Below are 12,497 nucleotides of genomic sequence, written 5' to 3'. Positions count from 1 at the left end.
ACTATTATAAGAAGGAAAATACAAATGTGTTATCCTATTTAACCTTTACAATGACTCAGTGAGAAAGATACTGTTCCCAATTTGCAGAACTGAGACAGATTTTAAGTAAACTTGCTGAAGATAGCTGAGCTCATAAATAGTGGAGCTAAGGTTTCAGAAAAGGGAGATAGACTCTGAAACTCAGGCCCTTAATTGCAAATAAAATGTTTTGGTAATTTTTATTTTAATGTGTTAATATTAATGTATTTAATTAATGTGTAATTCACGCTCTGATTGTTTGTGTTTACATTTCTAGCCATGCAAGTTTCTGCTAGATGCTGTGTTTGCTAAAGGAATGACTGTACGGCAATCAAAAGAGGAATTAATTCCTCAGCTCAGGGAGCAATGTGGTTTAGAGCTCAGTATTGACAGGTAAAGTAAAATTAATGTCATCAGTGATTTGAAGAAAGACTGTGTGGTCAGTTGAAATGAACTGGTATGATTTTCTAAAACTGGGAGAATTAAAATTTCCTGTACTATTCGGAATTTTAGTACGACAGATTAGTTTACAAGGACTAAGCAAGAGTATTAAAATTTTGTTTGGGTTTCCTATAGAGGATTCTAAATTTGAATTACTAGGAACATTTCTTTATTTCCCCAAATTTTAACAACTCATTATTTGACTTTTATATTTGAACATAGTTCATTTTTCTTTGGTGTCAGTTTAGTGTCAATCTTTAAATTGAGAGTTTCAAATTATAGTCATTTTAAATGTCTTGTCACGTTTGTAGGTTTCGTCTGAGGAAAAAAACGTGGAAGAATCCTGGCACTGTCTTTTTGGATTATCATATTTATGAAGAAGATATTAATATTTCCAGCAACTGGGAGGTTTTCCTTGAAGCTCTTGATGGTATTTTCAATATTTTTGGGGGGAAGTATCAGTTAGAAATACTCTAGAGCTAATAGAAGCCTATAGTTTTTAATCAAATAATGAGTTACGAGGAATCTAATATACGTTACAGTGTTTTGTGTTATATTAAGCATAACGATATCCTTATTGTGGATTGATGTGATTCCTACCTACGTCTTATCCCTGGAAGTTTTATTTTCTTCCCCTGTGTCCTTGTGTAACTGCTTAAGTTGTTTGTGAAAGAATAATCGGTGTCTTTCAGCCTTCTATCTTTCTCCTATCAAATGCTGCCATTTGCCTTTTAAGTATTCTTTTTTTGAATGTTGAGAATATTAATTCCCCCTTATGAGGAAATTACAAAGTTAGGTTTTTAATACATTTTAAGAAAACTCTGCTATTATTTTTTTAGCCACGTTTGTTCTTTAGTTTCTTTTTTATTATTATGGCTTATTTTGTATTGAGGACATGGTACTGATAATTTATCAGAGACTCAAGAACAATGACTATTTGTGTCCTAAGCCAGGTGGCTTAAAGAATAGAAGTGTATTGTCTCACAGTCTGAGATCAGGCTGTCAACAGGGTTGGTTCCTTCTGAGTGCTGTGGGGGAGAATCTGTTCCATACTCTCTCCTAGCTTCTGTGGTTTTGGGCTATCATTGGCAACCTTGGCTTGTAGATGCATCACCCCAGTCTCTGCCTTCATCTTCATATGGTGTTCTTTCTGTGGGCTTGTCTGTCTGTATTGTTTTCCCCTTTTTCATAAACCACTAGTCCTATTGGATTAGGGCCCACCCTGAAGACCTTATTTTACCTTGAGTATCACTGTAAAGACCCTATTTCCAAATAAGGTCACATTCGGAGGTACTAGGGATTAGGATTTCAACATGTCTTTTTGTGGGGGGCACAGTTCAACCCATAATAGTGACCTTGAGGAGGTCCAAGTAGCAGACCTGTTTGTCGCACCTCCCAGTTTTCATTATCAACATTGGTACATTGAAAGTATTGGTTTTTGGAGGGAGGCTCTGGGAGGAAAGTTGGCTTTTAGAAGATCACATCAAGGTAAACAGCTAGTTCTATATTCTTTTTTTGCTGTTGCTTAGGAAAATTTTAATTTTCCTTTTCTTCTATAGAAAGTAAAATGTCAATTCTGGATATTTTGTTACAAGATTATACTAGTTTTTAGAGGGCTCAATAATACTAACACCTCATGTATTTCAGGCTGCTTCAGGTCTAATTCAACCATAAATTTAAATGGTTGAAATTCTGATTGACAAGTTAAGTTGGGAGGTAAGGAACAACTAGGATACCATCTACTATGGTGTGTAGGCAAGTGCTCCAGATTGTGATTTCTTTGAGTATCTGGAGTCTTAGGGAATAATCACTGTGCCTGGGTAAGTCGGGAAGAGATCATAAATGACAAAGAAGTCACCCTTGTAAGGATTAAGTATATTAGCAGAGATGGATTCATCTGAAAATGGTACTAGATGGTGGGTGCCTGCATCAGTATTATTTCAGTATATTTTCACATCAAGATAGTTGAGTAAGAAATGTCATGTGATTAAATCCAAGATATATTTATTGACCTGTAAATTGCCAGACACTGCAATCCCTTGTGCTACAAAAATGAGTAAGAACCACTTATTGCCCTCCAGGTACACACAATCTGTGGAAGAAACAGAACTGCAAACCTGTCATTCTAAAATAATAGGTACTAAGGGACTGAATCAGTAGAAGTTGTTCTTGTGTACACCAGAGAGAAAAGTGACAATTGAGTTGATGCTTGAAAAGTGACATAATGTAAAAGTGACAATTTTGAAGAATCACTAAATTGGGGATTAACTGGAAAGAGAAGAATTAATAATAGCTTGAGTGAAAAAAAGAGGATAGAGTGAAGTCGATTTGATTATGATTTTAGATACGGGTAGTAGCCAATAGAGAAACGACGATTGGAGATCCAGAGAAGAGAGTAACTGGTAATGTAGCGTTCAACAGGAGTCAGGGGGGAGTGCAATTAGGAGTACTGGTTGAACAATAGTTTGAAGAAGAGAGGAATTATCTTTTGAGACCAGAGAGAAGAGAGTAAATATTTGATTCTCAAAAACTCCTTGGGATAATTGGGCTTTTTCTTGTGCCCACTTTTTAAGAGTAACACTTGAAGTAAATCTTTTTGTTTAGTCAGGCACTAAGGGAAAAGTCGATTTATGAACCTTCAGAGGAAATAGAATGATGGCCTAATCTTGCATATTCTTAGGGGTAGAGAAGATGAAGTCCATGTCACAGCTTGCAGTTTTGTCAAGACGGTGGAAGCCTTCAGAGATGAAGTTGGATCCCTTCCAGGAGGTTGTATTGGAAAGCAGTAGTGTTGACGAATTGCGAGAGAAGGTAAGTTCATTTTAAACAAAACATGTATCTTATGTTGAATATATATATATATATCATAATATTTATAAAATATATAAACAATACATTTTTCCTGTGTTGCCTAAGAGAAAACCCTAGGAAGCAGTACCAAACACTGATGCAGCAACTTTTCTTTTCAGTTTCTGTCACACCTTGTGGCACACTGTGGTTGTTTAGGCTCTTGATTCTTTGAAAAATTACTTTGGCTCCTGGCCATTCAGAAGTGGATCCTCACTTTCTGTTGCTTGGACCAATTTTGTCCTAAGAAGTTAGAATTAGTTAGAAGTTACTAGATTGAATTGCTCTATGTCTCAAAAAAACAAATGAAGTAGAATTGTGTAGAGAATCCAGATAAAGGTCTGTTTTGCATTTTAAGATGGAATATCTAAGGATCTCTGGGGAAAGGGTGAATTAGTCAATCCGTGGTACCAGCACAAAGAGGATTTTGAAAAAGATTTATTTCCATACTTCATACTAAACACAAAAATAAATTCTAAATATATTAAGTTTATATATTAAAAAAGTAAATGTACTAGGTGAAAATATGTAAAATATTAAATACTAAAAATATTTTCATATTCCTGGAGAAAGATATTTGTAAGCATAATACCAGAAGCCAAAAAAAGAAACTATAGACCACATACAAACCTATCCTCAGCACAGCCAAAGAAAAAGGTATTTAAAAAGCAACTCATAAAGCTAAAAGACAGTAAACTAGGAGGAAATTATTTGAAACATGTATTAAACATGCTATCCATAATTTATAAGGAGCTACTACCTTAAGAAAAAGATGGAACAAATCTAATTTTAAGAAAGACAGCATGAATAGGCAATTTATAGAAAAAGAAACACAAATTGAAAGAATAACGTTATTTTTCACTTCTTAAATTGGTGAAGATTTAGAAAATCGAAAAATACCTAGAGTTCTCAAGGTTTAGGGGATACAGACAATATATACCTTTGATAAGTGTGTAAATTGATGTGACTTTTTTCAAGTTCGGTTGGCATCATTTGTCAGTATTTCAGATTTGCAATTAAACATCTGGGAATTTGACCTATAGAAGTATTTGCAGGTCAGGTGCCATGGCTTACTCCTGTAATCCCAGCATTTTGGGAGGTCAAGGCAGGCAGAACACTTGAGTTCAGGAGTTCGAAACCAGCCTGGCCAACATGGTGAAACCCTGTGTCTACTAAAAACACAAAAATTAGCCAACTGTGATGGTGCATGCCTGTAATTTTAGCTACTCAGGAGGCTGAAGCTGGAGAACTGCTTGGACCCAGGAGGTAGAGGTTGCAGTGAGCCAAGATTGCACCACTGCATTCCAGTCTGGGTGACAGAGTGAGACTCTGTCTCAAGAAAAAATAATTTATTTATTTATTTATTTATTTATTTTTGAGATGGAGTTTCACTCCTGTTGCCCTGGCTGGAATGCAATGGCGCGATCTTGGCTCACTGCAACCTCTGCCTCCTGGGTTCAAGTGATTCTCCTGGCTCAGCCTCCCAAGTAGCTGGGACTACAAGCACGTGCCACCACACCCGGCTAATTCTTTGTATTTTTAGTAGAGAGGGAGTTTCACCATGTGCAAGGATATATTCATGGAAGTATACGGTAGAGCTTTGTAACTGGGAAAAACTGAAAACAGTCTCAGTGTCCATCCACAGAAGATAAAATGTATATTGTTCAGTTATTGAAGAGCATGTGGTCACTTTGTATCCTATTCTTCTAGGAACAGAATTATTATATAGAGATATTAATCTAATTTTACATGTTTTTGGAACATGTGGGTGTAGTTTGTGTATGTATAGGAAAAAGTCTGGAAGGAATATACTAACTTGGTATTTCTGGGACATAGTATTTGCAGGGTGGCCGCTTCCAGCTTTTTCTTCTAATTTTTTTATATCAAACAGTTTTTAAACTGAGCTATTTCTATTGGTGGGGTAAAAGGAAAATAACTTTTCTAGGCAAGTTTATTTTTTAAGTGAACTCAAAATGTTTTATTTTACAGCTTAGTGAAATCAGTGGGATTCCTTTGGAAGATATTGAATTTGCTAAGGTAAAGCCCTAAGAATGTTTGCATCTGTGTATTGTGCATGATAAACACAGCTAGTGGCATGATTTATTCATTCACTCTTTTTCTTTTTAGGGTAGAGGAACATTTCCCTGTGATATTTCTGTCCTTGATATTCATCAAGATTTAGACTGGAATCCCAAAGTTTCTACCCTGAATGTCTGGCCTCTTTATATCTGTGATGATGGTGCAGTCATATTTTATAGGTAACATTCACAATGTTTTTGTTGCTGTTAGTAATACAGTTTTGGTGTGCATAAATATCTTATTTTCCATAAATATCTGTACTGTTTTTATGATATGGAGCAGCACTAATGAGTAGAAATACAGTGACAGCCAAGCATGATTATAATTTGAAGTTTTCTAGTAGCCACATTAAAAACAATAAAAAGAAACAGGTAAAATTAATTTTTAAAATATTTTAAATCCAGTATATCCAAAATATGATCATTACAAGTCATCAGTATAAAAAATCATTTATAAGATATTTTGCATTTTTGTATTGTACTGAGTCTTAGAAATATTGTATGTCTGTTATACTTCCAGCACATCTCAATATGAACCAGGCATATTTCACAAGCTCAATAGCCACATGTGGCTAATGGCTGTTGTATTGGACAGCACAGATGTAGAGGAAAAAGAATGCTCATTGGAGCCTCAGAGATCTGGGTTCAAAACTAGCTTTCTGATTTACCTAGCTCCTCATCTATAAAATTGCAACAGTGATGTCTACCTTGCAGGATTTTATGAGAATTAGAGCTATTGCATGTAAAATAACTGGCACAGTGCCTGTTATAAATAGATGTTCAGTAATGATAGCTGTTACTACTGCTAATAACATGGAGATTATTCTCTGCCATTTTTAGAAGTAAGCAGTGCGTTCCTGTGATAAACACCTTAGAAATCTGGGACATCCCAATATATAAAATAATATTAGTTCACCTGTAACAGATTTCATTATCTTGCTGAGGAGCATCATAGCATTCAACATACATTAATAGAGGTGGCAGGCTCTACTGGCCTAATATGTGATTAATATTTTATATGTAGGGATAAAACAGAAGAATTAATGGAATTGACAGATGAGCAAAGAAATGAACTGATGAAAAAAGAAAGCAGTCGACTCCAGAAGACTGGACATCGTGTAACATACTCACCTCGTAAAGAGAAAGCACTAAAAATATATCTGGATGGAGCACCAAATAAAGATCTGACTCAAGACTGACTCTGATAGTGTAGCATTTTCCCTGGGGGAGTTTTGGTTTTAATTAGATGGTTTACTACCACTGGGTAGTGCCATTTTGGCCGGACATGGTTGGGGTAACCCGGTGACACCAGCACTGATTGGACTGCCCTACACCAATCAGAAGCTCAGTGCCCAATGGGCCACTGTTTTGACTCGGAATCATGTTGTGCACTATAGTCAAATGTACTGTAAAGTGAAAAGGGATGTGCAAAAAAAAAAAAAAAAAAAGCAAACCTTCTGTTAGAAAAGGGGACAGGGGAATGAGTAAACTTCTTCTATTGCGGACAAATGTGCACATAGCCGCTAGTAAAACTAGCCTCAAACAGGATGCTCATAGCTTAATAATAAAAGCTGTGCAAAGGCCATGAATGAATGAATTTTCTGTTTATTTCACTGATACACACATTACCTCATTGACAATTCAGAAGTAAATCCAACATGTGTTGACTCTTGGAAAGCAGCAAAAACAGGAGCTGAAGAAAGGAAATTCTTAGAACCAGCCGTAACCCAGTAAGGAATTGTGAAGTTGTGTTTTTATTTTGTTTCATTTTTTGCAGAGTATTAAGAACATTATTCTGGAACATCAAAACGTTTCCCTTAGACCGCTCCCAGCAGGTGGCAGCTCAGATTGCTGCAGTGTTGTAATTATAACTGATTGTACTTAAGTTATGGATGTAGAGAATATGTTTCATTCATTTATTCAGCATGTAAATAAAATTGATCCTGTTGAGTTATCATAATTGCAGTTCAACTATCTCCCATGGTTATTCTTTTCACGTATCATTCATTCTGTACATTTGTGTACATTGAGAAGTATAGCAATCTGTGTAAATGTAATCCTCAGTGAGGTTCCTTCAGTGCTAGGTCCCATAGGATTGTTGTTGCCCTTGTTAATGAGGTTTCTCTGTTCAGCGGCTTCAAAGTTTTTCTCTTTGTACATCTAGTTTTGAAGATTTACTTCAAGTTTGAATCTTCTAGAATGCTTGTAAGTCCAGTTTTAATTTTTAGAGTCAATTTGTAGTTACATGTAGTTTAACTTTTGGGAAACGTCTTAACATTGTTTTGAATAAACTTGCTAGTGAGGTCAGGTCATGGTACAGACTGATGCAGTCAACATGATTTCATTGCAGAGTCTATTAGTATCAGCAAGTTTTTGCTTTGCTAAATAAAAGTATTCAATGAACACAATTCTACATAAATTTTGAAATACCATCTAATTTATAAAAATCAGTAAAAAAAGGTTTTGGTAAAACTTTTTCATGCCAGATGCTGTTTACAACAATGAACATGCCAATAAAACATTTGTTCATTCTGTTGTGTTATTTTAGTCATTAAACTTCTGTGGATGAAGAATCTGGGTTAAGAATAGATTTGTCATCTTTAAATATAACATTTTGTAATGTGTATTGGATATCTCATTTCTACGATAAAGGTATATTTACCGTAAAGTTCTCATAAGAGAAATGAAAAGATGTGTTATTATCTAACTTTGGGGAATCCTGTATTTCAGATCCGATTTTTACCCTTTTTTTCTTATAAGAAAGATAAAATTAGAAAATACTGTCAGCAAATATGACTCTGCCATTTGAATATAATCACTGAGAATTCCATAATGTCTTAAAAGTCTCCTGGAATCCACAATGAAAAAAAAAATCTTTTCTAGGTATTTTTCTGGCCAATTTTTATTTCAAAGAAGCTATAGCATTTAGCTAAACTTGACTGAAGTAATGTTCTGAGTTTGCATTAGTGGGATTGGTGATGGTCTCGGAAGAAAATTGGAAACACTTGTGATGAATTGTCTTTCAGATCACTTAGATTTTCTGATGTAAGAGGACGGCTATTTGGTTCTAATACAGGCCTGCTTACTTGGGATATAGGATTAGTAAATGGGGTTTCTGCTTTAAAGGACTGACTTGCTATCGCACAGAAGAGGCAGATTTGTAAACAAAATGGGCTTTGGAGTTTGGTCTGATTGGGTTTGGTTTAGTATTCCTGAGCGTAAATGGTAAAATTCTTCTGATACCCACTCTTTAGACTGTGCCTTCTGCTCTGTTCTTTGTTTGTTTTATGTTTAACTGCTGCTTATAATTGCAGGTGTATTACAGATACAAATAAGAGTAAAGAAAATATATTTCATTATAGAAAAGAAGACATTAAAAGCTTCTTGCTTTTCAGTGCCTGATAGAGTGAAAACACAATGTTGCACTTTAACAATTTCAATAAAAGCTAATCTGTGTCAGCCTCCCTCTGCTTCAGAGAGTCAGGTGAGCACCCATAACCTAACAGGCAGAGCCCTAGCAATGTGGATCAAGTTCCCTAAGCCCAGGGGCAGTGGAGGCTCATGATCTCTTATCTTTTGAGGCTGAGGTAGGTCACATGCAACAAATTGTGACCCTGCTCCCCACAAGTCATTCAAAGGTTTTGAAGAGCTTTTACCATGGGGCAGATGAACTTGTGTCAACCATGCACGAGAACCAAGTACCTGCGTTTCTAAGGCGGGCACTGAAGGTGAGGGGTGCATTCTGGCCAAAGAAACAAAAGCTGTGGTCTCAGGACCATGCCGTATGTAGCTGGTCTGTACAGGACGTGTATGTAAGGAAGAGCAGTCATGATAGTGATAGATAAAAACTGTGTGTGAAGCAGCCCTCACACTAAAGTGTTTGGTTATCTCTTATAATGTAAGGGAAGGTACTTTAAAATTCTTCCCAGAATTAAAGCGATGAACCCAGGCTCCAGTCAGAAAATAATCCAATGAAATAGGCATTGGTTGCCACAGTTAGTAGTTGTATTGTGATACATCTAGAGGCCAAGAGAGCAGGAGAGAGCTACCAACTTACACTGTGGTTTGAGCATCATAGCATTGCAGTGTTGTTACTAAATCTGGAAGTGATCTGTGAATGTATGGAATACAATAAAATATTTTATTCTGGTTCATTTGCTAGTACTTCCTTTTTGATTGGATACTGTAGTTCTTCCTCTGGATTTTATTTTGTTCAGCGTCAAGGCCCTAATTTTGCAAATGTAGTCTAAACCACAGTACGTGGACTAGAGGATACTCTGAATTAGCAAGTTTTTTGTTTGCTAAATAAAACTATTCCATCTTAATCCTGTGTAATTTTTGAAAAACACCGACATTTTGGTCACTAGTAGTCAAAATCTTATAAGGCCATATGTCCTGAAAGGCAAAACTGTGTGTATGTGTGATTTACCAGGGAGATAGTAGGACAGTTTTTATGAGGGTTTCAAAGGAGTTTGTGGCCCAAATGAATCTTGTGGCCACCTAGGTTTAGTGTACATGAAATTGGAAGATTCTCCTTGATTGTAGTTCCCATGGGGAAGAGGGAGGCTGTGATCATTTGGTTAGATACAGCATTAATTGTCACAACTTGACTTTCAGAAACAAGAATACTGCACAAACTCAAGCATGCATTGGAGCATGTGTTACTATTTAGGAAAGAGTGCAGCCATCAGTAGGTCAAGCTAGGAAGGCAAAAGAGAGTTGAGAGGAATGCTCTGCCCCTTCCCCAGGACAGCACTGCTGCTTTCCACCTCCTCACCAGCTCACCTGCACAAGAGAATTGGTCTCAACTGTGAGTGTCCGCTCACCAGGTCGGGAATTGTTACTGGACCCTAAAACCTTGCCTCACAGGTGGGCACCAAGCTCCCCTTCCCTCTGCTCTCCATGTTTCCCAGCTGCCCTCTCCCCACCTGTTTTCAGCCTCTTTTATACTGCTTAAGTCACCTGCTTGAAGAGTATGATTTATGGAGATAGAAATACCCAATGCTTACATTTTTTTCATAACTCTGCCAATTGTTTTGTCAAATGCATTTGTATACATGCACTGGGCAGTATAGTGCTGTATACTGTATAGGCACTCAAGCACTGAGTGCAATCCTGTAACTTTTAAGTCATTTTGCATTATTAAGACAATCTGATTTTAAAGTTCAGTGGTTTCATTCAAAGCTCCCCTGAACCTCCATAGTGCCTCCGAGATGTGCTGTCCCTGGCAGCTCCTGCACTAGCTTGACTGGTGGTGGACGAGGCCAGGAAGAGCCGGGGAAAGACATGTGCTTACCACCTCTTGGCAGTGGGGCTGGTGAGGTTACTGTCCCCTTCTGCCTGGTCACTAGTAACTTTTTTGTAGACATGAAGGTAGATGCCCTGCGGGTCCTATCAGCAAAGAACCCAACTCCTAACAGCATTGGGTGTCCCTTACGAAATCTGACTGCATCTTTTGTAAACCTTCTGCTGGCAGACACTCCTCTGCAGTGCATATCACTATCCCATGCTGCACTAGTCCCTACCAAGTCTTCAACCCTCAATTTGATCTTCCATAAGTGTCTCAAAGTTCCCCTCAGAGATTTCAGCCAAGGGAATAAAATCTAATCTCTCCTTCCTCAATGGAGTGTCAGGGAGGGGAAGAATCTGTTTTCCAAACACCACAGTCTCCCAAAAGGGGATTTCATCCTCCCTTGGTCATCTTTACGCAGGGCAATTGTGCTGCTGCTGCTGAGGTGGCCACTTTCAGCAAACCCTGTGTGCAGGGGCCTAGCTCCGTGGCTGTTTGTCCTGATTTTAGAAACCAAGCATAGCTATCAAAAAGTAATCTCCAGATAGTTGAATTGCATTTCTTATCTGGTGAAGATGCGCAGACCACAGGAATACCTAATGCCTTTTATCTCATCCTGTCCTCATCCCTCACACTACAGCAGGCCCCTCCCTTCCCTCTTCAACCTCATCCTCCCTCCCCACAGGCCCAGAGAACCAGCTGGGCTTTGTTCCCCTGCAGGCTATGGTTCATCATGCAAATAGCTCCGGTGTCAGAAATGCTTTTGGCTTCAGATAACAGAAAAGCTAACACCAGCTTTATCAATAATAATATCGGTGGTTTACTTAAGGTGTCCAGAGATGGTGGAGACCAGGATTGATTTCCTCCTCAATGTCGAGGACTCAGACTCTTCTTGTGGTAGGGCCATGTCCTAAACCCTGTATCCTGTGATTATTTACCTGACAGGGCAAAAGAGATTTTGCAGATGCAATTAAGGTTATGGATCTTGACATGGGAAGATTATTCTGGATTATCCAGGTGGGCGCAATTTGATCACATGAGTCCCCAGAAGTGGAGAACCTTTCCCAGCTGTAGAAAGCCTGAGAGCTGGCACCTGAGGACAGAACTGTCATTGCAGGATTTGAAGATGAAGGGGGCCATGAGCCAAGCAATGCCAGTGACCTAAGGAGTGCAACCCTGTTGATCACATGATCACCAGATGGCTGCCCCAGAGCCAAATGTCACCTCCTGAGCACCATACTCAAAGGCAGGGGAAGTGGATGGAGGGCAGGGGCTCCCTTCTTGTTTGCCACTCCTTTTGTCAATTGGGAAAAAATTCCAGAAACTCTGGTAGCCCTCCCCTTACATTTCCATGACCATGGGGCCAGCCCTAGCTGCTGGAGGGACTGGGAACAGCTGTTGAGCAGTTTACCTGATAGCATTTGCCATGGCTTGGCAGGAACTCTGGCTCTGGGAGAGAGCAGCAGCAAGATAATTCAAGCACCACCTCCACCCAGCCCCTCCCACATTTCACTGAAGATTGAGTAAAGGAGACACTCCAACTACTCAGATGCTGGCTTCAGCTAAGCATTTTGAAAAGCCTCTCATGTTCTTAAAATTTTGTGGCTATCATGACAAAATGGAGCAGCCTACTATACCTGCATATACAACTATGGAGGAACCTAGTTTTATCTCATTTACCACAATGTTTTCATTTTTTGGGTGACATAATGTTTAGCCTCTTCTCCAAACACTTCCTCAAGCTTTCCTTGCCTTCCAGCCACTGCAAATGACTTGCAGTTTCCCCTACATGGCACCTGACCCTTGTGCCTCCCTCCCTCTGC

General features: G+C 38.3%; 1 protein-coding gene across 27 annotated transcripts in view; it reads left to right on the top strand.

Annotated features, from left to right (window-relative positions):
* Positions 1–6,969, top strand: part of USP47 (ubiquitin specific peptidase 47) — a 113,694-nt gene extending 106,725 nt beyond the window's left edge. For 21 of the 27 annotated variants that reach the window (XM_077963342.1, XM_077963338.1, XM_077963330.1 and 18 more), the window contains 6 exons: positions 296–411; positions 771–889; positions 3,140–3,270; positions 5,296–5,343; positions 5,434–5,564; positions 6,409–6,969. In XM_077963342.1, coding sequence (XP_077819468.1) covers positions 296–411; positions 771–889; positions 3,140–3,270; positions 5,296–5,343; positions 5,434–5,564; positions 6,409–6,583 — 720 coding nt within the window. In that variant the 3' untranslated portion in view covers positions 6,584–6,969. Of the gene's footprint in view, positions 1–295; positions 412–770; positions 890–3,139; positions 3,295–5,295; positions 5,344–5,393; positions 5,611–6,368 lie in introns of all 27 variants that reach the window. The other 6 variants (XR_013404001.1, XR_013404000.1, XR_013403999.1 and 3 more) reach the window with 3 other exon arrangements.
* The last annotated feature ends 5,528 nt before the right edge of the window (positions 6,970–12,497 follow it).

Source organism: Macaca mulatta, chromosome 14, assembly GCF_049350105.2.
Source record: "Macaca mulatta isolate MMU2019108-1 chromosome 14, T2T-MMU8v2.0, whole genome shotgun sequence".
NCBI lineage: Eukaryota > Metazoa > Chordata > Mammalia > Primates > Cercopithecidae > Macaca > Macaca mulatta.
Note: the sequence above shows the minus strand (reverse complement) of the source record. Positions and strands in the feature narration are given on the sequence as shown.